The 26,002-nt window shown below is 36.7% G+C and overlaps 2 protein-coding genes across 6 annotated transcripts in view; one reads left to right on the top strand and one right to left on the bottom strand.

Annotated features, from left to right (window-relative positions):
* Positions 1 to 15,878, bottom strand: part of LOC137399454 (SUN domain-containing ossification factor-like) — a 47,476-nt gene extending 31,598 nt beyond the window's left edge. For 2 of the 3 annotated variants that reach the window (XM_068085576.1, XM_068085577.1), the window contains exons 1-10: positions 15,668 to 15,878; positions 15,387 to 15,447; positions 14,737 to 14,822; positions 13,071 to 13,138; positions 12,491 to 12,580; positions 8,502 to 8,552; positions 7,644 to 7,730; positions 6,864 to 6,947; positions 5,094 to 5,292; positions 232 to 359 (exon numbers count right to left, since the gene is read on the bottom strand). In XM_068085576.1, the coding sequence (XP_067941677.1) occupies positions 232 to 359; positions 5,094 to 5,292; positions 6,864 to 6,947; positions 7,644 to 7,730; positions 8,502 to 8,552; positions 12,491 to 12,580; positions 13,071 to 13,138; positions 14,737 to 14,822; positions 15,387 to 15,447; positions 15,668 to 15,753 (940 nt within the window). In that variant the 5' untranslated portion in view covers positions 15,754 to 15,878. The remainder of the gene's footprint in view (positions 1 to 231; positions 360 to 5,093; positions 5,293 to 6,863; positions 6,948 to 7,643; positions 7,731 to 8,501; positions 8,553 to 12,490; positions 12,581 to 13,070; positions 13,139 to 14,736; positions 14,823 to 15,386; positions 15,448 to 15,667) is intronic. The other variant, XM_068085578.1, reaches the window with a different exon arrangement.
* A 208-nt stretch (positions 15,879 to 16,086) lies between these two features.
* The window catches only part of LOC137399712 (RNA pseudouridylate synthase domain-containing protein 1-like), a 30,726-nt gene continuing 20,810 nt past the window's right edge, over positions 16,087 to 26,002 (top strand). Inside the window, exons 1-6 of one of the 3 annotated variants that reach the window (XM_068085918.1) lie at positions 16,087 to 16,149; positions 19,290 to 19,429; positions 19,527 to 19,624; positions 19,803 to 19,973; positions 21,595 to 21,816; positions 23,291 to 23,856. In XM_068085918.1, coding sequence (XP_067942019.1) covers positions 19,308 to 19,429; positions 19,527 to 19,624; positions 19,803 to 19,973; positions 21,595 to 21,816; positions 23,291 to 23,487 — 810 coding nt within the window. In that variant the 5' untranslated portion in view covers positions 16,087 to 16,149; positions 19,290 to 19,307 and the 3' untranslated portion in view covers positions 23,488 to 23,856. Of the gene's footprint in view, positions 16,150 to 17,639; positions 17,730 to 19,289; positions 19,430 to 19,526; positions 19,625 to 19,802; positions 19,974 to 21,594; positions 21,817 to 23,290; positions 23,857 to 26,002 lie in introns of those variants that run through there. The other 2 variants (XM_068085919.1, XM_068085920.1) reach the window with 2 other exon arrangements.

Raw genomic sequence — 26,002 nt, 5'->3', positions numbered from 1 at the left:
AGCTAGTGAATAGAACTAACATAAAGAGTTAATCGATAGAACTAACATAAAGAGTTAATCAATAGAACTAACATAAAGAGTTAATCAATAGAGCTAATATAAAGAGTTAAACAATAGAACTTACATAAAGAGCTAATCAATAGAACTAACATAAAGAGCTAATCAATAAAACTAATACAGAAAGACATGCAACGAATTTAACAATAAAATATAGAAGCAGTCTGTCCTCACCACTGCCGCCGTTGGAACGGCTAATATATACAGTAAAGTTTTCAAAGGTGGAGGAGAAGAGTTCATGATTGGCTATTTCTATCTTTCTCACTACCACTGGCTCACACAACTCTATCACCAACCACTTCCTGTAAGAACCATAGGTACGTATGGGTTAGCACTGAATTCGAAAACCATAGCTTAGACATGAAATCTAATCCTGCAGACAGGCTATCCTTTTTGCACAGTACAATGAATTTACATTACCCCCAGCTCCCACTGTTATAGATGTAATACATGTGAATTATGCTAAACAGATCCCATCTTACTAGAACAAAAACTACTTGCATGAAAAAGGCAACTCCAGAAACTATCTGAAGTTGTCTTTCCCACCATGCACAGCAGTTGAATGAATTATAAGAATGCAATAACAAAGAGAGCAAAGAAAAGAGCAATTACCAAATGTTGATATTACTTTTGTTTCTATCTTAATAGTAAAATGACCAGTGTTCCGTCATAGTGTTCCGTCATTAATTACAGTGAGTAGTTAGAAGCCTATGCTCCAAGCCTATGCGTGTGGTATGCGTGTGTGGGCGCACAGGTGCGAGCCCAAGTTTGTGCGCACATGTGGTGTGTGTGCATATGTAAGTGCAGGTTTGTTTGCCTGTAGCGTGAGTGGTGTGTGTTAGTGTGCACAGCTTTGTGTGAGTGTGCTTGCTCAGGTGTGATCACAGGTTTGCTATGTGTGTGTAGTGTGCATGCGTGTGCTAGTAAATAGTAGCCAGCATCCACGGTATTACTAGTAATAGTACCCATGGCTTAGCCTTGTGGGTACTCGCACTTGTTAGTAAACTTGCGATTTAAATGTCACGAGTTCACATCCAGTACAAAGGTGATTTTTCAATGCTAAAACTGGACAGACAAATGACAGACAAACATTGAGATTTATATATTATCAGATAAAAAATATATAGAGTATAAATAATATATATACAGTAGGCGCTCCTACAACATAAATAATCAGTTCCAGGAACGCGTACGTAACAGGAATTTTACATTATACAAACAGTAAAATATATAAATTGCCCCCGTAGCGGATCCAAAAAGAAAAACTAGACATGACATGTTAATTAGTTGGCTGTATTGTAACTGCAGTATTATTGGTTCGCAGCAGCAACTTTTCTGCTTTTTCTGATCAACTTCACAGGTTACGGTAATTTTACAATAAGTCGATAGGGAGCGCACATCTTCGATGTTCATTTACAACGATTTGCTTATTTTTCTAGACAGCCAAGTCTAATCTGCAAAGTAAAACTAATAACAAATGTTTTACACGTTTACAATAAAGCAAAACAAAAATATTTATATTATAAAAAGCGCGGTACTACCTTGTTGTCGTCTATCCGTATCCAGGGCTCAAGGTGAAGATAAAAAATAACTTGTGACGATACTCCAACTCGTGAAATTCAGATTGGTAGACCGACGCCGTAACACCTGCACCAATCGATCACCTTTAAAAGTCGACTTGCAAGAAAATTCAAATTACAGTCACTTGGTATCCAAAGATTCATCAAGTCTTACTCTGCTGTGTTGTAGGTGCAAAATACTTGTATGTGGAAATGTGATTATAAGCTCTTTAGAGCTAAAAAACGAATAGTTAATCGCAGCCATCACGAAAACGCCATAGGTCGGAACCCTTTGCTAAAACGGTTCAAACGGAACGTGGTTAAACACGATGGCTTCGGTTTACACTTTCATGCAACCTCATTCATTGAAATATGTTCACAAATACACTTCACGCATTCAATAAAACCATGTCAATTGTCTCTCTGCGTCGATTTCATCATCATTGTAATGCTGTCGCTTTGAGAACCGATATCTCAAAACCTACCGTAAAAACTGGTTTAATTTTTTGACTTTAGCTCGAAGGAGTGCATATAATCCTCTGATAGACATAAGGAGCTTGTTGTTCACTTGGGATGGTCTAAAAATGCTGTAGAAAATGTTCGCGTCATATGGCAGAAAGTATGGGTCACATGATCAGATTACGACTAGATGATCAGGCCTAGCTGAAACGAAACCGTAATATAGCAAGCCTCTATATTTGATACGGGCTTTCCGGTAGAACCCAAAATGTTTGTCATAAACTAGTGATACAAGACATTTTATATTGAGCCGCTTATTGGCCTTCTATGTCACGTGATAACATCTCGTGTCAAAACTGAAACCACTTTGAGTTGAGTACGTCATCAAAATAAAGGGATTCCAATCTAGAGCGTTTTTGTGATGGCTGCGATTAATTGTTCATTTTATAGCTTTCAAGGGCTTGTAATCACATTTCCACATAATTTGCACCTACAACACAGCAGAGTAAGACATGGTGAATCTTTTGATACCAAATAACTGTAATGCGAATTTTGTTGCAAGTCAACCTTTAAGTATTTATGAACAGTTGCTGCCCTATTCTCGGTTTTGCCGACACATCTGGTAATCTATCACAACAAACTAGAATGTCATGAAACTTGTATATATAATAGAAATAACGCTAGACGAACGTCAGTTTTCTCTTGCAAGTGCAGCGAGATCAAATTCAAATCGAATTCAGGAACTTGCCTGACTTGACATTTTACGTGATATGGAATTCTTTACGCAATACGAAGCAAAAACTTTACATGAATTCCTTACATTATCTGGAATTTACATTATAGAAGGTATATGTTGCAGGAGCATCTACTGTATAAGCATTCAATACATGTTAGGCTTCAGCATTGCGCTATAAATGACTAATGCTAAAGGACAGTAGACAGCCTCTGTTGTTTCAAGTTAGAAGCTCTTCTATCTGTTACAGTCGACTCTTTTAAATGCTATCCAAGAACATGTATATCACAATACTTGTAGTATAATAGACATAACTTCCAATTAAAATGATTGTTTGCTTGTGTGGTCATGTGAAGTAATAGAGGTGTTTGCATTTGTTTGCATAAATGATGCAAGGGTTCTGATAAAAGCAATAGCTGATGGTTATTTGGGACAGGAGAGAAGAGAGAAACCCTCGGGGACGACTAAACCCTTATCAGCAGATCATATCTACATAATTCATCAACAAAAGTCGCACAGAATTGCCAAGGTAATGTCACACCTATCTCAATGTTATATGAATAAATGGATGCACCTCATAGCATCTTATAACTTTAAAAGTCTGGAAATGTTATTTTGAGATATTTAGTAAAATCTATTTCATTTCCTCCTGCACACTGATCCTCTGAATGCCATGACTCGCTGCACTGCAGTATGTGCAGCTGCCAAATGGTCTCTGGAGAAAGACAAGAAAGGACAACTTTATGGGGAGCCACAGGTTTAGTGTGATAATGCTACTTTTACACAACTGGGTGCGAAAGTGCCAAATGGTTTGCACTGAGCTGACACCTCAAAATTTAAGTAGCCTTACGGTCTGGTTAGGAGAATAGACACTCAGGTATATTTTGCCGACTAACTGTTCAACTAAGATATAGCCAAAGTTATCTCCCCCAACAGCGCAATGCTCACCGATTGCACACGATTTGTACAGGAACGTTTTAACTGAACTTCCGAGACCCCTTTAATTGGCCAACATTTATTAATAAAAAGACATGCATGACATAACTTGGATGTTATGAACTTTTATTATAACTTCTAGTATTGAAATTACATGTATATTCGCAAATCCCTACATTATATTGTATGCACCTTTTGATAATCATTTTTTCGAAATCCGTTCTGCACTTCTAAATGTAATTTAGTATAATGAGAAATAATAAATAGTAAAAATGATAAACAAACTGTATTAGGCAGCAGCAGGCAGTAGAGAGCGGCAGCAGGCAGTAAGAGACATGATATTCAATAAGAGAAATGTGAGAAATGCCACAGTATTTACTGCGGTGACATTTTCAGCTATTTTCCTATTGTAAGGTAACTTATGCACTGTGACTAGATCATGTGGTCATACACTCGTTGTTGGTTTGTTATATTTATGCTGCCAAGTCTATTTAAAAATTCCTAACTCTCTTACGGTTACTGCTCACAGACCTGCGCTGCGGCAGACAGCCTCGAAATTGCGAAAAACAACAATTTTTCAAACGTACATATTAGAAATGCCAATGTGCAAACGAGCTAAAATCGCATGCATTCACTTTTATGCTCTTGACCTAAGATCTTATTAGAGGAACTTCATTGGAAGGCCATGCATTTCTGCTAGTTCTGCTACTCCCGAGATTACCAATCATCAATCGAAAATGTTTAGAGAAAATTCTGAGCTTTGGCACAAAAAGAATATAATTATTAGAAAAGTGTTCCATAAACAGTGTTATTACATCTTTAGTCAAGATAACAAATTTATAAACTGGCTACCTTGATAACAAGTTTACTTCCAATCTATCTGCATAATAGGTTTGTAAACTTGTTATCTGGATATCAAGTTTACATGCTTGTTATGCCAATAACAAGTTTGTAAACATGTTAACAGGACTATAAGTTTTTAAACTTGGTATCCAGACAACAAGTTTGCAAACTTGTTACCAGGTTAACAAGTTATCATGTAAACCAGTTTGTAAACTTGTTGCTAGAATAAAAATGTATTGACTAGTTATCCGGATAACACGCTTACGTGTGTGTAACATTGTGCTGCAATACACCTTATATTACGATATCTTATAATAACTTATATAAAATACGATATTTAATTGTATTTGATACAAGTTAATATTATCATTGCATGCAAAAATGTCGCCTTGAAGTTGGACTTTGAATCAAGTTGGCCTTGATAGCACATCACCAGATTACAAGCATGGACTCATTATCAGGATAACATGCTACCTATTAGCAAAGGTAATCTGAGATTCTCTCACTTAGCTGCGCAAGGCTGTATGACGTATTCATCTTTATTCTCATTGATAACGTGTTGGCAGTTTCCGGCTTCCTTGTTAGCATTAGTGACCTTAGCTCCACACTCATTTGATGCATAGTTCCTGAGGGTTGTTGGCGAAGAGGAAGGGAGTGTCACCTTTGGCTGCGCCGGTCCCGACTCATAAACCTTGCTAGGCTGCCCTGCATTCAGTTAAAAACATCTATTAACCATTTCACTTAACTGAAATACTTGTTTGTGTATGCGCTAAAAAATAATTTTTTAAATCAGATTTTGGAATTCCCCTAGCAATGAGAGATTGTAGCAACACACAAAAAAGACTAGCTTGAGTACACATCTCAACTGCTCTAAGAGAATAAACATCCAGAATATGATGCATACATCACTGTGATGGCTAAAGAGAAGTTTTGTTAGGCTGAGTGGCTGTTATAAGAAGACATTACAAGCAGTTTAGATAGATACTATGGTATTTATTGCAAACTTTTCATCTTAATTTAGAAGGTCCATATACCTTCATAAATGTAAACCAGTTTTATACACTTTGAAGTATCAAGACCGCCTTAAACAATCAACTTCTGTTAGTCTGAGACAGTTATTAATTATTTCGATGGTGTTGCTTTCAAATTTTTTAAGGAAAAAAATGAAAACCTTTGGAGTTTGACAATAACAGAATTAATTGTTGATGTAAACGATTAATTATCAATACAATTTTGTTGACACTTTTCTACTGATCACTTGCTGTTATGGGTTCTTATAGCTCAGAGAATGTCAAAGTGGCGGTCAAATGAGGGTGGCATTCAATTAAAGGGTAGCGCTCTATTTTTCAACCCTTCTCTCATAGTGGCAATCAAACAGCGGCAGCATTCAAATACTAAAAACAAACTATATTTTAAACATTAACTGCATTAAATCAGACTTAAACTAACAGAAATAAGTGAGCAGGAGATAACAGGTCATTAAATATTGTCCCAGTTAAGCTAAAGGAATAGACGAATGAAAATTTATATGAAGACCCATAGAAATGCAGACTTGTGGAGTATAGATATAAGTGGCTTCCAACCAAGCAAAGGCAAGTGGATAGAAGAAGAATTATTCCAGCATCTCCCAACGCCACAAATAAAATTGTCTTAAAACAAAACTACTTGGTTAATCGTTTTGGGGATTATATATCAACCTGAGTAGAACAGGAGATGACAACTATGCTACAAGGAATTATCACGGAATCAAGAAACAATGGAAGTTTTACAGAAGAACTATGGAGCACACTTAAGCCTGACTGACCTCTTCTATGACGAACATGCCGCAGGTAAGCTGCAAGATATGCAGGTAACTACATCCTTAACCTAACCTGCGCGGGTAAAAAGTATCCCAGTATTACAGTGAAAAATATATCCCTCCATCGCAATGCTTACGGGCCATGACCAAGCGATCCCATACCCAACAGAATAAGCACGAGGATCAAGAGCAGGTACTTGTTAATGTCAAGATATATTAAAAATGCAGGGCATACAGCATTTACCTATGTTTAGTTAACCAACTTCACTCCACATATCAAAGTTTGTCTTTTTTCCAAATATGCGGTATAGATTCTCTCCCTAATAACCATTACAAAAGCTATTTTAGAAGCAGAAGCGCACACTCAACAAGGATACTGGTAGTACACATATGGTAGCTGTTCCCAGCTAAAAATTGAAATGTCATTGATAGACAGCTAATTGTCCCCGAATCAGAATTAAAGCACATAAAGGCGTACCATTAATCTTTGTATCATTCTGATAAAAGTTCTTCCGGAAATCCTCAAATACTGGCATGTCGTGTACAGAAAGGTCGACTCCATCTGAAAGCAAGCCATTTAGCCTGTAGTCACACACCATACGATAGATAGTGTTATTGTGTGCAGGTTGTCTAAAAGGTATGTCAGAAACCACTACATAAATGTCCTTACAGGTAACTTTAACGTGTAAATGTAGCATGAACCTTCAAACGTTTAGGTATAACAATTTACTTCCCTGAAATGTTCACAGATTTTGAAGAGTGGTAGAACGAACGGATGAAAATACAGCCTAAAGAATTATGCCCCCTGAAAAGACCAAATCAGAATGTGATTTATTTTAAACCAATTTGTGAATAACTGGCGGCTAGTTTTTCTTACACTATACTTCCTACCTAGATGAACAGTATCACTGCAACAATACTGTTGCGTAGCTATGTTCCAGAGAGAAGATAACTCTGCCCATCAAAATTATACAATATTTTAATAGTTATTTGTTGAAGCCAACAGCATCAAAACAAGTCTAGTACTTAGAACCTGCCATGCTTATCAACAGAGTTCTGACGAACTCACCCTGTCTTACAATGCATTGCACATCTGACTCCTGATAATTTTAGCTCTGCCATAACCACATCTTTGAGAAGCATTCAGACAATTTATGACTAGATATTCACTACCCAGTAAAACAATCTCTAGTATTATCGAAAATATGAACTGAGAAGTTATTATTTGTCATATTGTGAGGGTTGTAAAGGGACGTACCTTTATCATGGTCGGACATGGAGGAGTCTACTGTACCTTCATCAGAAGGCTGTTCATCTACCTTTGGAGGATCAGTTGTCGTCTTATCTACAAAATATGAGGCTCCAGATGATAATAAAGTGGCCCTAATAAAAGCACAGCTCTCATCCTACAGAGCCTGATGCCCTGATACGATTTTTCTTGTATTGGCAAAAAGACTTGCACAAAATCCTGCAACATTAGTAAGAACAATAGTAACAAAAGTAATCACAAGGCCTGACACAATTAATACACAAATATTCTGTCAGTAGCTTACAATATAACTCATATCAACCATGTTTACAAACCTGTTACCTTGTTAAATCATATGCATGTATGTTGAATCTCCCTGGCCTGCCTTGTTCAACAATGTTGAACAAACATTTAACACCTTCTGTTCTACATGATTAGATGATTTATAAGCCCAGAGGAATAACTAAAAGCCTAGTAGGATGAGGTGACCAAAGTTACTGATTTGAGGAAACAGGTGCCATACACATCGGTAAACTTTCATGTAAACACTTGGCACACTTCCAAAAAATCATCTGGAATCGTTTGGGCAAAGAGTTATTTTGCAATGTATCCGGTATTTTCCCAGATCTTCTGATTCGTCGATACCAAAAATGGAAATTTTAAGCCGAAGACATCTCAATTTCTGGAATCGGCTGACAATTGATGAATAGACGACCATAATGCGAATATGATTCGACCTTTCTATTACAAGTTCAGTCCAGGATAGGAGGGAAACAAACATAACAGCAGAGAAAAGCAAAAGCCAGACAAAGAGCAGCGGCAGACCTTACTGAGGGCTAGTAAAAGATCTGAAAGCTTGTGAAATACCTTTATTAGCAGTTATCAGCTCTTTCTGATCAGTGTCTTCATTTTCCTTGACTACGAATACAACAACACGGTATACTACAAAAATTTTGTTATTTTATGTATATGCACCTTATAGAAATTCCATGCGATTTCATTCCATGGTAGTATATTGTACACTCCGTAAGAACTCTATATACTTCCAAGTGGTATTTTTAATACTTTTTGGAGGCACTAGGGAATTCGTCACTTTTCATGGTTAATAGGTATAGTGACTGTCCACGATAAATTATTCTATGAAAGAGAAGCTAATAAACTCGTGTAATAAAATCCCTTTTCCATTATTCATGAACATTTCCTTTTATTCTTAGGTTCATTGAATAATTTGAAGGTCAAGGTCATTTAAGAGGCATGATGAAGGGTGTCACAAGCACTCTACACTTTTATACTTTACAAAATGTAATGGAAAATTACGAATTGAAACGGCTGCTAACGCAATGACGCTCGCGGAGGGATTTCACTGGGCAAAAATACGAGAGAGATTTATGCCACGACCAAACGGGCGGAGCAAATGTTTGAGTTTTATAATAAATGCATGTACACACAACTCATGAAAATTATTCATCAACGTCGCAAACCCTTGTATCGAAATCTTATCAACAAATTTAACCATTTTTCTGTGGAGTCGTTTAAGTATAATAACGATACAAAACACATATAAACTTATTTAAATATATTACCAAGTCTTTGAAAAGTGTCGACATATTCTTAAAACTTACCCATCTGAACGGATTGTACACAAATAAAGAACATGTGAGAGAGACTTGAGAAGAATGCATTCAGATACACTAAAATTTTGTGACCCTGCGTAATAAAAACTTTGAATGAATTTAGCTTACTAAACACTCACTTGAAGCTTAGTTTTAATATTTCACTAAACTTATTTTAAATTTGTTATCTCAATCTTTTAGTATCCGTTTCCAATTAGTTGAGTTTTGAGGCCCTTTGCATACTTGGTTATATAGAGGCCATCGACTCCGGCTTGTAACTCATAGAATTTTTGTATCTCAAAGAAAAAACTTGCTCAAAAATCAGCTCATATCTCAGGTTCCTGCATACTGGAGCCACTCATATGTAGAGATATGGCTATACTGCCTATATATATTTATACAAGCATATATATAAATATATATACCCATATATATATTTATATACACATTTCATTATGAAAAAGGCAAAGCTTTGGTCTTGAAGAATACGTAAATTTAAAAAATGACCACTAAAAGCACTTCTCAAATAAATTGGTTTTTTTGGTGTGAACAGAGAAGTTGTTCAAACTTAGTAGTTATATATATAATCTAAATATATAAATAAAAGAGTAAGATCAGAGTGCTCAATAATAAAATCAGAGCAAGTTAAAATCAATAAAACAGACTATAAGATTAGATAAAACACTTTATTACTATTAGTTTCATGCTTGGTAAGAGCAATCTTCGGAATCTCTGAAGATTGCTCTTACCAAGCATGAAACTAATAGTAATCAAGTGTTTTATCTAAATTTATAGTCTGTTTTATTGATATATATATATATTTATATATATATGTAGACCAATGAGAGGATAGATTACACCCGAGGAACAGACAGTAGCTGAAATCTATGTCCATACTTTTCTTCAAACTAATTATATATAAGTACGAGCGTACAATGTCTTTTTAGATATCAAGGTACATAAAATAGCTATTCAATCACAGACTGGGTAAGACTTTGTACCATTGACCACTAAGCTGGCGGCTAACAAATTGAAACTGAATTATCTAGCCAATCAGCAAACCCAAGATGATATTATTAGAAGCCCCTGAACCCTTCTAAAAAGCGCACTCTGCTCTCACCAGTTCCATAAACAGATGAGGTAATTTTATATGCGAGAATGAGGAAGGCAGTGTGCATGCCTACAGTATAACCAAGCAATTACAGACTAGGAAACATACATATTCAATTCATAAAAGAGACAGAAAAAGTATCGATTCACTTTTTCAGCCTAACCCATGGTTGATGTTCGATTCATTGAGGTTCATTCAAAATGCAGTGCTCCCAACGCTACAAAAAATGTATAGTCCCACGCAAAAATTCCGAATGGGTTTTGCTACTACTGGTTAGTCCGAGCATTAATCTAGCTTAAACAAAAGACGTGTGTCAAGGTCGTCACAATGACTGATCTTTTTAATTTGACCACTGCTGCTCTCAGTGATAACATACATAGTCGTCGCTTAGGGGAGAAAAAGAAAGCTGCATAGAGAATATCGATCAAAATAGAAACCATTTGCATAATTAGTCACTTTTCGAAAGCTATAACATGAACAAACATTTGATAAAAGATCAATGAAGGCTTATAGATATATTTTAGAAAATTTAGTCTGTTTATAAATCATTTTGAGCAAAAAAAGGCTATGTAACTCTGCCTTCGTGGCCGAGGTGAGTACAGAGGCCGAGGTGAGTACAGAGGCCGAGGTGAGTACAGAGGCCGAGGTGAGTACAGAGGCCGAGGTGAGTACAGAGGCCGAGGTGAGTACAGAGGCCGAGGTGTGTACAGAGGCCGAGGTGTGTACAGAAGCCGGGGTGTGTACAGGGGCTGAGGTGTGTACAGAGGCCGGGGAATGTACAGAGGTCGAGGTGTATACAGAGGTCAAAGTGTGTACATAGTCAAGGTGAGTACTAGTTAAGCGAGAATGGACAGTTTGGCCCAGCCAAACATCTCCGTTAGCCTTGTATGAGAGGTTTGCATCTATAACACTCAAGTTCACATGCTCACATACACTTGAGTCCAGTAATTGAATTCCATTTAAATGATATCCAGTCAAATTTACCGTAACAATTGCTAACTATGTCACAGTAACGAGTACTAACTATGTCACAGTAACAAGTGCTAACTATGTCACAGTAATGAGTGCTAACTATGTCACAGTAGTGAGTGCCAACTATGTCACAGTAGTGAGTGCCAGCTATGTCACAGTAACAAGTGCTAACCATGTCACAGTAACAAGCGCTATCATGTCACAGTAACAAGTGCTAACTATGTCACAGTAACAACTTCTATGTCAAAGTAATAAGTGCTAACCATGCCACAGTATCAAGTGCTAACTATGTCACAGTAACGAGTACTTACTATGTCACAGTAACAAGTGCTAACCATGTCACAGTAACAAACGCTATCTATGTCACAGCAACAACTTCTATGTCAAAGTGATAAGTGCTAACCATGTCACAGTATCAAGTGCTATGTCACAGTAATGAGTACTAACTATGTCACAGTAACAAGGGCCAGCCTGTAGCAGTAACAAGACCCAGCCTGTAGCAGTAACAAGGGCCAGTCTGTCACAGTAACAAGGGCCAGCCTGTAGCAGTAACAAAGGCCAGACTGTCACAGTAACAAGGGCCAGCCTGTAGCAGTAACAAGGCCCAGCCTGTAGCAGTAACAAGGGCCAGCCTGTAGCAGTAACAAGGGCCAGCCTGTAGCAGTAACAAGGGCCAGCATGTAGCAGTAACAAGGGCCAGCCTGTAGCAGTAACAAGGGCCAGACTGTCACAGTAACAAGGGCCAGCCTGTAGCAGTAATAAGGGCCAGTCTCTCACAGTAACAAGGGCCAGCCTGTCACAGTAACAAGGGCCAGCCTGTAGCAGTAACAAGGGCCAGCCTGTAGCAGTAACAAGGGCCAGCCTGTAGCAGTAACAATGGCCAGCCTGTCACAGTAACAAGACCTAACCATGCCATGGTAACAAGGTCGAGAAGGATAGTCAGAAAATGTCAAACAATAAACTGAAACAATAACAGCATAAAAATATTTCTAAATTAGTGGTCAGTTGCAACCATAATAGGAATGTTGCTTGAGCACCCGATATTGTGATATAGTTAAATTTGGTAAACATTCACTTTCATATTACCAATCACATACTATATTTTTAAAGTTGACAAACATGTGTAAATATTCTACTAAGCATTTGTGAAGAAGATATACCTGGGTTGCCCTGAGACATGTGAGTTTTCTGTTCAATATCTCCCGCCTTTGACACAGTAGATGATGTATCCTCCTTGCCAGCCTCGGATTCTATTAAAAAAACCATATTAACAACAATGAATGTATCCTAAGACCGTACGCGAATACACACGTTCACAAAATTTGTTCGGAAAACCAATGATGAGTTAAAAGCATACAAACAAACTAACCACTGATAATATGACACGCTAACTCACGAGCCATTGATAACGTGGCATTTAAATTAACTAACCAATCTTGATGCAGCATTCAGACTAGATAGCTAATCATAGTCCTTCACAGCGACTCCAACCCATTAGGCCAGTTCTAGCTGTTATATACAAGAGATCATTAACTTTAGGCTAGCAGACTGCCTCTTACAATGCACTTACTGCCCCAATCATGAAATCAAAAATCCTAAACACTTATGACTTACTTAGACTGTTACGACTTACTTAGACTGTTACCACTTACTTATACACTTACCACTTACTTATACACTTACCACTTACTTAGACACTTACCACTTACTTAGACACTTACCACTTACTTAGACACTTACCAGCAGACTTGGCATCAGCATCTCTCGACCTTAACCTTTCATTTTTGCTATTGTCTTTCCCTTCACCACTGCCAATAGATGAAATATGATCATACCAGTCATATATACTACCCTAACGAGCTAGTAAAAGGAGTAACCCTAGTGAGCTAATAAAAGGAGTAACCCTAGTGAGCTAGTAAAAGGAGTAACCCTAGTGAGCTAGTAAAAGGAGTAACCCTAGTGAGCTAGTAAAAGGAGTAACCCTAGTGAGCTAGTAAAAGGAGTAACCCTAGTGAGCTAGTAAAAGGAGCAACCTTAGTGAGCTAGTAAAAGGAGTAACCCTAGTGAGCTAGTACAAGGAGTAATCCTAATGAGCTAGTAAAAGGAGTAACACTAGTGAGCTAGTAAAAGGAGGAACCCTAGTGAGCTAGTAAAAGGAGTAATCCTAATGAGCTAGTAAAAGGAGTAACCCTAGTGAGCTAGTAGAAGGAGTAACACTAGTGAGCTAGTAAAAGGAGTAACCCTAGTGAGCTAGTAAAAGGAGTAACCCTAGTGAGCTAGTAAAAGGAGAAACCCTAGTGAGCTAGTAAAAGGAGTAACCCTAGTGAGCTAATAAAAGGAGTAACCCTAGTGAGCTAGTAAAAGGAGTAACCCTAGTGAGCTAGTAAAAGGAGTAACCCTAGTGAGCTAGTAGAAGGAGTAACACTAGTGAGCTAGTAAAAGGAGTAACACTAGTGAGCTAGTAAAGGGAGTAACACTAGTGAGCTAGTAAAAGGAGTAACCCTAGTGAGCAAGTAAAGGGAGTAACACTAGTGAGCTAGTAAAAGGAGTAACCCTAGTGAGCTAGTAAAAGGAGAAACCCTAGTGAGCTAGTAAAACAAATAACCACAAATTCATCATCCCAGAAGTGATTCATATTCAAGTAACAGGGAGATTTTTATGATAAAATTGAAAAAAATTTAAATAAAGACAATAATTTAGAGCCAAGAATAACTCATAATATTTGTGACGATAATAATTTAGCCAGAAAAAACAGGATGGATGTTGATAATAAAAAGAAGCATTATTGTCAGAGAACCACTTGTAGAGCCATCTCTTGAGGAGATGAAGAAAAATCTAGCACAACTATTACAAATAGTACACAAATATGGTGAGCACATCTAGCCGAGGATACCTAACTCAAACTTGTAAACAAATAGGAGATTGGGGAAAAGGTCTGCTAACTACATAATGTTGGAGTAATAAAACAACAAATGGTAAAATGATTTCTTCTGCTCAAGAATACCGCATTGCTAACAAATGAGGCGGTTTTCAGAATTTTAATAATTATCGATGAATATGAGAGAAAATGATCAAGAGAAGTAAGAATTAGAAAACTTTTCTTCTAAAGGAAATTATCACAGCTAAACAAAACAAATAACTTTTCAGCAATAATATACTAGAACCACTCGGTGCAGAGAATAAACAGAAGCATAGTGGTTTGTCTATTTAGCCGTCAGCAACAGTCAGCTGTTAAAATGCTATGCGATACAACGTCATCAGGAAGCCAGTTGTTATGTGAGCCTCAAATTTTGTATGTCATATATGCAAATGTACTTTTAAAAGAGGAACTTTTTTGAACCAAAATATGCTATGCTTCTCTAGGTTCTGGCTCAATTCTCTTGAAAACCGTATATTGAAAATTTACTTAAGAATAGCAGCATCTCCGGTAGCTATTTCCTCTTCCAACTTTTCCTGAACTGTATTCTCCTGGTCACTGCTGATCTTTTCATCCTATATGAAATGAATTAATACATACTTCAACACATTCTAGTATATTGCAGTTCTGACATTCTGTACATAGTTCGGTCTAGAATAGCCATTAGTGGGTTGAACATCAACAAAGCGTATTTACTGCTGACAATTGCAATTCACACAATCGAATAGGAATTATATGGCTACAGTAGTGATAAAAAAAAACTTTTAAATGCGGCGCTAACAAATACAATTTTTTAAATCGCGCAAAAGATTTTTCTTTTCAAAAACATTTGCTTCCATTTTAGACTATTTTTGTGACAAAATTTTCTCTCTCAGAGTTACAAAAAGCCTACCACTTGAATATCAATGCAACTGCTAATGACATTCAAAATAGGTAATATCAAAACTATACATATAATGGTGGTATCTAATCATCATGTCCACAACTGTTGCCGGCATATATTAGTTTGGGTAATGCCATTATACAACTCGTTAGGTGTTCTCACATTATTACACATTTATTGTTCATCGGAAAGACTCTTTCGTCTTGGTAAAGGAAAGTAAGATTTGCTATACTAGCCGAGATACACACGAACATACCTGATTGAGACTAGGTTTCTCTGCATCTTCAATAGAAAGACCTTGTAGACTTTCACCAGCCCTGTATAAAGTACGATGACATGAGCAATACTCCTTTCAATGATCGCAATTAGATTTGTTATCAACGCTTATATAGAGCCTGTTTAGAAATAACACCTTGAGACTAGAATATGTTAGGCTTAAATTACGTAAAAAGATTCGAGTCTGTTTCATACGCAGCATGTATGTCTATAAGCAGCATAACGCAAGTTACTAGTCATGAATGTGAACATAATACTTACTTGACTACTACGACCAGGTTGAATAAGATGAAAAGTGACCATACTGTTGTCACGTTACGAAAAAATCGATCTCTAGAGCTAGCCATGCATCAAAACTTTATTAGCAATAACTCTATGCCATTCTCGATGTTTTGAGTATTATACTTGGCAAACAAGTAAACAAGACAGAAGACACGAAACACGTCAGCATATAGCATGCTATTAGAGAAGCTCCGGGTACACATTAGCGCTCATATATCAGTTGTTTATTGATAATGACAAAGCGCCAATAAGAAAGCTTTTTTTATATAACTGGCCAACAGTTGATTGTGTAATAGATGTGTGCAAAAATAAACATACTCGCTAGTAGTGCCCAGGTTTTTGCGTTTTGAGGGGCTGTGCACGGTTTAAATGACCACATTGCGAACGACTATTAAGCTAACTAGTAGAATTTATAACATTTGTTCATTGGCTGTGATACTACACGGGCAGTTTCTATCGTGGTGAGCAATAGTCATAGTCAATTTGCAATATCTTTTACAAAATACTGCAGCAAGTAAACTAAATGGCAATCGACAAGTTGAACAAACAAAAATAATGAGTGGTCTACCTAACATAATAATGTTGGAATTAAAAGCGTAAAATATGTAAAAAGCACGCTATGAGGATTGATTTGAGTATTGTTTAAACGAAAAGTTATCAAATATAAGTTATGTGAAAATAATTATGGCTAATATTCCAAAGGCGAATTTTAAAAGTAAAATATATTAAGGGGCTTTACCAAGTCGTTATGTTTATTTTTCGAACAAGAATACAGGTACCATGGTTATACCTCTAGACTATAAATTATGGAAAACAGTTCCAACATCGACAAGTCCGAACCTAGACAAGTCTCAATTTCGACAGAGGTTGGTCCGAATCTAGACAAAGGTTGGTCCGAACATCGACAAAAGCTGATGCAGTTTTACAATAATTAAATCTTCAACAAATAATACATGTCTTTTTGCAGTTCTATCCTCACTTGAAAAAATAAAAATCAAAGCTACTCACAAGTTACCCACTCAAAGCTACTCAGTTTAGATTTCAAATAAAACATTTTGCTAGCATAAGTCAACCATATTTATGATTGTTACTTGTTTTAGCATTCGTTTTATATTTAGGTTGGGCAAAATATTGTTAGGCCTACATAAGCTGGGGAGTGCTGCATCAAATGGATCACAAGATATTTTTGCGCAAATAAATCTTTTACATATAAATCGCTCATTTACTATGAAAATAGCAGATGGTAAAATAGTAAAACTGCTGTCGAGATTGGACCAACCGTTGTCGATATACAAGCTCGTCGAGTTTCAAACCAGTCGAGGTTCGGACTATAAACCATAAATTATAAGAGTAGACAATTAATTGTCTTAGACCAGAGGTTCCCAACCTTTTTTGGCCTAGGTACCCCCTTGGAATTCATATTGCAAAAAATGTACCCCTTTGGAAAACACAGTTCAATCAAGGGTATTATTGGTCTAACTTCATGAGTATGACATATGTGCATTATTAAAATGTTAATGGTTTATAGATCAAAATAAAATGATATACAAACATTTGCAAACACCAATTTAAAGCACCAAAAATTCTGCCAGCCATTTTGGTAGCTTTTTATCTCTAGGTGGTAAGTTTTCATTCGTCTGGTTACCATTTACATCCTCCGTGTCACTATCTTTGTCAACTCTATTGTTCTCGGGGAGGTTATATGTTCTTACATGTTTCCAGTTCTATCTACTGCTTAGCTAGATGATTTTATCATCTCATCCTTATCTTTAGTGGCAAGTCTAGTGTCAGCTGACAATAGACTTCTATTTGCCTTTACAGCGTGCTTTAACGGGCTTGGGTTAAGTATGCGCTATATTTACAGTTTTATAAAAGTTAACAGGCTTGCTCTTTTTAACTAGTCATTCTAGTTCTGATGACTGCACCTTGTGCGCTGCTCCGCATACATGTGAGGTCTATGAATAAAATCTTTCGTTTTTGCAATACTGCTGAATTGGGGGAGTTGTTATACCAACACACCCTCTGATCTGTTTTGCCACCGGTAATTAAAACCATTCGTTTAATTAGGAGATAAATTCTTTCAATGGTACTTGACGGTCTGTATGAGCAGCTAAGTATCTGCTCGATGTCCCGAATTTTCAGAAATTCATCCATATGCACACTTTTGAACCAGAGTATTTGGTTATGGTTCTGAAGGTGGTCCATACTCAGTGAACATACACTTTAATAGGCTAATGGCAGTGTCTGCCGCCTCATTACGCAGTTTATACCGTGATACAATTTTATTTGGTTCGCATTTTAAAACCATTAGGCATGGGTATCCGTTCTTATCTGTAATTTCAACTGCAAAGCGGTACTTATCTAAATGCCAGAATTACGCAAATTACTAATTACGAAATACTATTTTTGGAACCTTCAACAGATTGTCAGATAGTTTACTAGCAGATCTCACCAGATTATTGCTATGCACAATATTGTATTCCCTTATCAGCTCACTAGTAGTAGCTAATGTTCATCTAATAATCATCTCACTAAGTCCATTCGCTTGGGGCCTATGACCGTCTTTAATTATTTAGCTGACCTGGCTGTACACAGTAGCGGAACCAGTTACCTACATCGGTAATGTTATACGTTTGCGACTTCTGACCTAAATTTAAACATTTTAACACTGCTTTTATTTCTGCTACATTACCATTTGAATCACCATCCTCATTATGTATCAAGGTCGTATCTTCTACAATTTGATCATCAACTACTATACAAACTCCTATCACTAAGCATGCTTCTCTACATTGACATGTATGTTTTATAGAACTGTTTGTTATACTAACATGTCATTGATGTTTGTAGACTAGCTCTGCTCTGAAAGTTGTTGGTCTTTGGCTTAGTTGTGATTATGATATCACAGTATTTACAGATTCAGTTTCTGTAACTAATGACTATTGCAGATACATTGCTGCAACCTAACTAGTTTTCAAGGGTAGAGTCAGCATTATAATTTTATCATAAGTATTCAGGCTTTTATCAGACAATTTGTTGTGGTGTAAAAATCTCTTCATTTGCTTCTTGTACGCCTTGTTGAGTTAAGAACCAAATAATTCAAGCGAAGCGTTTGATTATTTGGCGATTTCACAATCGGCCAATATCAAGGACTGCAAAGAGTAACAATGACACGCCTTAAAGTGCCTATTTTTTGATCAATGCACAAATAATAAATATTAATATATGTGATAAATAATAATAACTGTTTACTAAGTACAAACATGGGAATCATGCAAAATGTCTAGTAGTTGAAGACCTTGGCTCATTTTCGTTGTTAAACCATCAGCTCAAATGTTCAATCATCGCTGTTTAAAGTAACGATCATGTAACAGCTCTCACATTAAGTCACCCTATTTCTCATGCCTCGGTACTGAGTGAATGACCAGTTTTTAGCCATCACTAAATGTGGCCCCCTTTATTTTTTGTCTGTTGTTTTGTATTTTGTATAACCACTTACATAGCTGTTTGTGTCAAAGTACTTAGCATTAGTTGTCAAGTGTTAAGTTCTATAAATGAGTTTCACCATTTGTAACCTAATTCGTAATTGTATGCTTATTAGCTTTGAGACGACAATGGAATGAATACCCTGCAAGTTTTGTACAAGAGTTCACAGTTTGTAGTGGTACACAAACCATATGATCATAAAGTCAACAGCAATGACCCTTTGGAAATCACAGTGGAAACTCTTCTTTTGGCAAAGTTAGTGTATATTCAGTTTAGTGTCGCATATTATTTGAATGATTTTCTAGAGCAGTTTTTGAAGGCTAGACTCTCTACAAGATATTTATATTTGTAGAGGAATCAGATGTGAAGAAAAGCAGTCTAAATCCTTGGCTCATAGTTTCTATTGGGTCCATAGGCTGGACTATGCTACTAGTGGTGTGCTGTGTATTGGTACGTATTTGGTATGTTTCGGTATCAGTTTTTCATATGACTGCTTGCATGATCTCTGCAGTTATTTAAAAATATTAAATCAATGAGTTTTTACCAGCCAACTCGCATTGACATAGTATGGCTGATCGCATTGCTTTTTTATTAAACCTAAAATATGACAACATTTATATTTTGATAGGTTTGAGCAAGGAAGCTGCTCGGCTGGCATCCCAGGCATTTGAGCAACGGCTAGTGAGAAAGCTTTATATAGCTCTAGTGAGAGGTCATGTAAGTCTGGAGGAAGTAAGCAAGTCTGTAGAAGAGGTTCAGCTGATTGATGATGGGTTCAGACACTTGCATATACATGCTAGTTAGTGTCAACTGTTCATACTGCATACACTGCTAGGTCATAGACACATGCATATACATGCTAGCTGATGTCAACTGTTTATATTGCATACACTCCTAGGTCACAGACTCTTGCATATACATGCTAGTTAGTGTCAACTGTTAATACTGCATACACTGCTAGGTCACAGACACCTGCATATACATGCTAGCTGGTGTCAACTGTTTATACTGCATACACTCCTAGGTCACAGACTCTTGCATATACATGCTAGTTAGTGTCAACTGTTTATACTACATGCACTGCTAGGTCACATACACCTACATATACATGCTAGTAAGTGTCAACTGTTATTACTACTTACACTGCTAGGTCACAGACACCTGCATACGCATGCTAGTTAGTGCCAACTGTTTATACTGCATACACTCCTAGGTCACAGACATGCACTTGCATATACACGCTAGTTAGTGTCAACTGTTTATACTACATGCACTGCTAGGTCACATACACCTACATATACATGCTAGTAAGTGTCAACTGTTATTACTACTTACACTGCTAGGTCACAGACACCTGCATACGCATGCTAATTAGTGCCAACTGTTTATACTGCATACACTCCTAGGTTACAGACATGCACTTGCATATACACGCTAGTTAGTGTCAACTGTTTATACTGCATACACTCCTAGGTCACAAACTCCTGCATTACATGCTAGTTAGTGTCAACTGTTTTAATTGCATACACTCCTCGGTCACAGACACTTGCATATGTATGCTAGTTAGGGTTTACTGTTTTAACTGCATACACTCCTAGGTCACAGACACCTGCATATGCATGCCAGTTAGTATTGATAATTTAACTGCATGCCTTCCTATGTCATAGGCAGCTGTTTATTCATGCTAGTTAGTGTCAACTGTCGGTACTGCATACACTGCTAGGTTACAGACACTCTCATATACATGCTACTTAATATTGACTGCTTTAATTGCATATAATTTTGGTACCACTGAAAAATCTGACTCATTCCCCACGTCAGCCCTACACTTGATTATTTGATATGATGTTTCTTTCTATTTCTTGATTAAAGTTCAGAAAGTATCAAAAGTGTTTAAAAATACAAGAAAGAAGAGAATTGGAGTAAAATAAGATATATATAAGCTCTGTTTATCATTATTATTATATTATCACTACTGAATGCCAGGCATTGCCTGGGTAATAAAAAAGTCTTTGGATAGAAAATTTATTTTCATGTAACATTAGCAACATTTACCATTCTAATTTCCAAAGTTCATATCATTGCAAAAGTATTTTTGTGCAGTTCAAATACATTAAGAGGAAAAAAACAACTGTCAAGGTTTTCAAACAACGTGCAATCAAGGAAAAGGTGTATATAGTATATAGTAAGAGCCATGAATCGCATTAGCCTTCGTAGACTCGTGATTAGGCAATTGGATTTTAAACCTGCATTTGCTGTCTTCATGAGTTCAAATTCAACATGGTGTGAGATACTAATTTCAAGATTTCAATAGCTATAAGCGAACATGCTGAAGGACATACAGACAGACAAACATTGAGATTTATATATTATAATCAATGATTTTTCTGCTGAGTCTATCAGCCACTTATTTCTCACAGGCTTGATGAGAGATCGAAGCACAGATTTTCCCTACATATTTACTACCTGCTCCAGCTTGACATCAGGTACTGACACTATTGCCAAAGAAAAGGTGTTACCTGCCAGCACTTGTCTTTACTTGCTTGAAACAGGAGAATATGCCGGGGCAAAGGCGAGTAAGGTTCTACTGGTTCCTCATACTGGCAGAAGCCATCAGCTCCGAGTGCACTGCAGTCATATTGGTATGTACTTCTAAATCACTTTGTGCTCTTTCTAACATGCATTAGATATTATAATCTAAACAAATTATACTATAATATTCATCAGTTATTATTTTTAATTATTTTATCAATAAACTACGCATGAGCTGTTATTTAAATAATAACATGGTAATATTTTTATATCAGTTGTGATAATTTTTTTAAATACAATCTATTATAATTAGAGGAAAGTGTTTTTCTGTTGGCTGTTGGCTCTTTGAAGTCATCTGTGACGTGAACTTGCTCTCAACACTAAAACGTAAAGGTATTATATTCTGGTGGCTCTTGAAATGTGTTGCGGTATAGGGCCACTAAAGAATTTCTTTTTGACATGATATTTCTATCCCCCTTGGAAAAGCTACCTTCTAGTGCGCTAAAATTTGCTGGAATAGAGAATAAACATAACAGTATTCTCAAAGAGTCTTGCGCCATTTATTGTTTGTCAGTTCACTTCTACAAGTTATTCTATTCTGGCTCAGGTAGATTGCTCACAATTTTCATTTTGCCATTCTTCATGTCTCACGACTTTGCGTCATGCGTTTGTTGCTACAATTGGTTTGAATTGGTAAAGCCACTCACCATCTCTCCAATAACTACTCTAGAGAGTCCATAGCTTAGTAGGCTGACCGGTGAGGAGCAAGTTGAGGTTCCATTCTTAGGAAGAAAACTGGTTGTGACTGGAGGGGAATCTGACTTTAAATTTCTCTCTTTTTAGTCAGTTTATGGAGACTAATCAGCTCTCAAACAAACTCATCTAACTGTAGTTTTCTTTTAGTTTTCCCTCTCATTTGCTTTGTCTTTCATTTTGCCTTACTCTCGCTGACTCTCGCTCTATATTTCTCTAGCTGGTAATTTCCTAACTAAAATTTGGAGATTTCAGGAGGTTAGTCAATCTCAAGTGCGTTATACTAGATTAGGTGACTTATGCCAGATGACTTGATTTTGGTTTGGGTTCAGCAGCAGATATGAAGAGCTAAGGTAAATTCAGCGAGGTGCCTATTGCATAACAGATTTAAAAGGAGCGGCTATAATGGCTGTCAAAGATACATCTATGCCTTGAGAATTCATTACCATAATTTTGAGCTAAGATCATTCAACCACGGAGTCATTGCTTTTCATTGTATCATTCTATGATGTCATCACTATTATATATTGTGTAGAGTGATCTTCTATAGCTACTATATATGTATGTTCTGTATTGCGATGTTTGCTTGAGTATTAAGCATGTAGATTAAGAACCCTTAGTAATACTGTCCAGTTAGCTTAAGGTGAGTGGGTATACTTACCCCTACCAAACAAAAACATGAATAAATATGATACCAACAGAATCCTTGCATCATGAAATTTTTACTAGCTGGATTATATTCGAGAATCTTCAAATTGTAATCTTACAAAGTGCATAAGATTTGACATTCCGGCTCTGTATCGTTGCTTAGATAACATTTTACTCTTATAGGACATGTCATTGTGGGAGATTATACATATTCAAGGAGAACGGATTCGTCTCCCCACAGAATGATGCTTCATGCCTACAGTATTAATATTCCTTTAACTGACAGTATCAATGTTACAACTACAGATCCTTTCGCAATGGACTCTGATTGGCAACCGTCTACCGTTTATGCACAAATTGAGGAATTGTCTACTCTTTAAGCAAAGCCAATGGGATAATCGACAGTTTCTATCTTGTTGTTTATTACAGCGCTGTTTCTGGTTGACTATTTAGCACATTTCTGAGTATGTCTTCTAATAATCCCTGCACTGACACTATATGTTATTATCATTAGTTACTAGTATTATTATGCAGTCGTTTTACAATTAATTTTTAATAATATAATTTACATCAATCATTGGTTTTCTTTAACATATATTTGATAGACATTCTTTTGATTGATCAATAAATTCAGGCACGATTCTTTGCACAGGGTGAATTATTGGTTGTTACATTTTTCAACATTGCCTGCTGCACTGTAATGCTATAATTCAATCTGAACTATCCGTTAGTGAGGACGCACAAATACCCAGCTACCCATTGCTACCCGCAATTGTTTCACATTGGTGAGGCCACCATCGTCACACATAGGTGAGGTCACCACAGCGACCCTTTTGGTGATGGAATATTAGTATAAAAGCAGCCAAACTTTATTATTGCAAACAATGTCACCGATGTTATTGCACTGGTCATTAATTAGTCCAGGGCGTTATTCAGTTCCCCCATACATATGGCTATGCCTGTGAGAACTCTTAGGTGACGCAGAAACAAGATGTAGGGATATTTTTTAGAATACATAGTGGCAGGTCAAGAAGTAGTGACTACTAAAATATATGTTAAAATCATTTAGAAGGATTATGCAAGTTTTTATGTGTAAAGTCTCCTTGTAAGAACAGATAACTCTAAAATTGAACCGTTGTGTAATGGTTGTGAACTCTGACTCCTCTGAACTGTTGTAGGCTCATTCATTTTATTTAAGAGGTATAATAAGTGATGTTTATGTGAACAAATAGAGCTGAGTGCAAATATGAAGAGACCAACTTTTAAAAAGTTAAACTTCAGTTAGAGCTGATTTGAAACTTCCAACCAAGCCCCTTCCTGGCTGGAAGTTTAACGTTTAAGCACTTGTAGAAATTTAACTTTTACAGTCAAATTGTTTGATTGTGAAAGCAATTAGATTTGTGATGTTGAAGCGGATAATAAAATTTTATTGCAATAATATTGGAACCTAGGCTAAAACCACTCACTAAACCAAGATATAAACCTCTACTGTTTCTAACAAAAAGGTGCGCTTGCAGAGTGCAATTAAAATACATGGTAAAAATACATAAAAATAAACTTATGTATCACGCAGGAGCATGACTCGGTCTAACCACAACCGTAGTTTTAGATTTGTCTGCTCATTAAAGTAAACTTGACAAGATGCCATTTTTATATAAATGAGAGTTAGTGCATGCTAAATTGAATAGTGATAGGATACAATCAAAGGTTATTGGTAATGCTAATCAACTATCTATTATGATGAACACAGGCTAAACCTCCACCACCCATCAAAATGGTTGCTGCATTGTTATAGATGATAACTGAAAGCTAGATGCCTTGTAAATATTAGCACTGCTCTATGGCAGCTTATCAATAGAACGCAGTTGACCATATTCATCTACACTGAAAAGTTCAGGTGACTGTCCGTACTTAAGGCCAATGCCCGTCTTCTAATTGATTCGCTATTATGCTTACGGTCTTGTTACGCAAAACATCATTTGGCAGTTGAATATTTCGTATATCAGTCATGAACCTCCTCTCAATTTCTTCCAGGTTCCTATTGACAATAACTGCCTGGTATATGACCTTTCCGGTAAGGTCTTCAAAATCCTTCAACTTTCCAATGAGCATTCCTGCTATATAGACACAGCTTCCATCCTTATCAACTACATAGACCATTGACCCACATTGGCCATCTGTCAATCTAAAACAAGTATGTGATCAGGCCTTTGTACAGCAACCCATATGTTGAGCAAGAATTGATGAGCGGGCAAAAAAATAGGATTACGAAAAATTGGTTTCATAATAAAAATCCTGATTTTTCTTAGTTTTGTTTGCACACGCATATTTCAGATTTTTGTAAGAGCAGCTACCCCGATTTCTTTTTACCCCTTTTCAAACCCGACTAGCGAAATGTAGAACCAAGCGAGACATGTTAGATGGAACATTTGCTAGCTGTCTTACCATCTATGAATCATCGATGAGTCAGCGTAATACATTTCACAGTCAAAAAGAATCATCGGGTTATACCATCAGAGTATTGAGCTCTTAGACAGTATTTAGTCATTCAATTCTCACAAACAGTTAAAATAATATAAGACACACTCTTAACAGTAGCATAAGCTCTGAAAAGAGCTTTACATCAGGAGATAGCAACACGCAATTCTTGCGCTAACGCTCATGAGAACAACTGCCAGGCAAGCTGGAATGTAGGCTACTTATTTGTTTAATGCTGTCATCAGCCAACAAACTCAGTTATAGAACAAAATAAATTATTTAAAGCATTTAAAACTAAACTATGTTTGAGAAATAGGCGCATGACAAAACTAACATGTTTATATAGATACGACAATAAGTTTACTTTTGGCTTTAGTCAAAGAAGTTCATAGAAGTTCAGCAGTAGTAAAAGCACTC

This window comes from Watersipora subatra, chromosome 7 (assembly GCF_963576615.1).
Source record: "Watersipora subatra chromosome 7, tzWatSuba1.1, whole genome shotgun sequence".
NCBI lineage: Eukaryota > Metazoa > Bryozoa > Gymnolaemata > Cheilostomatida > Watersiporidae > Watersipora > Watersipora subatra.
The sequence above is the reverse complement of the archived record's forward strand: the minus strand, read 5'-3'. Positions and strand labels throughout refer to the sequence as shown.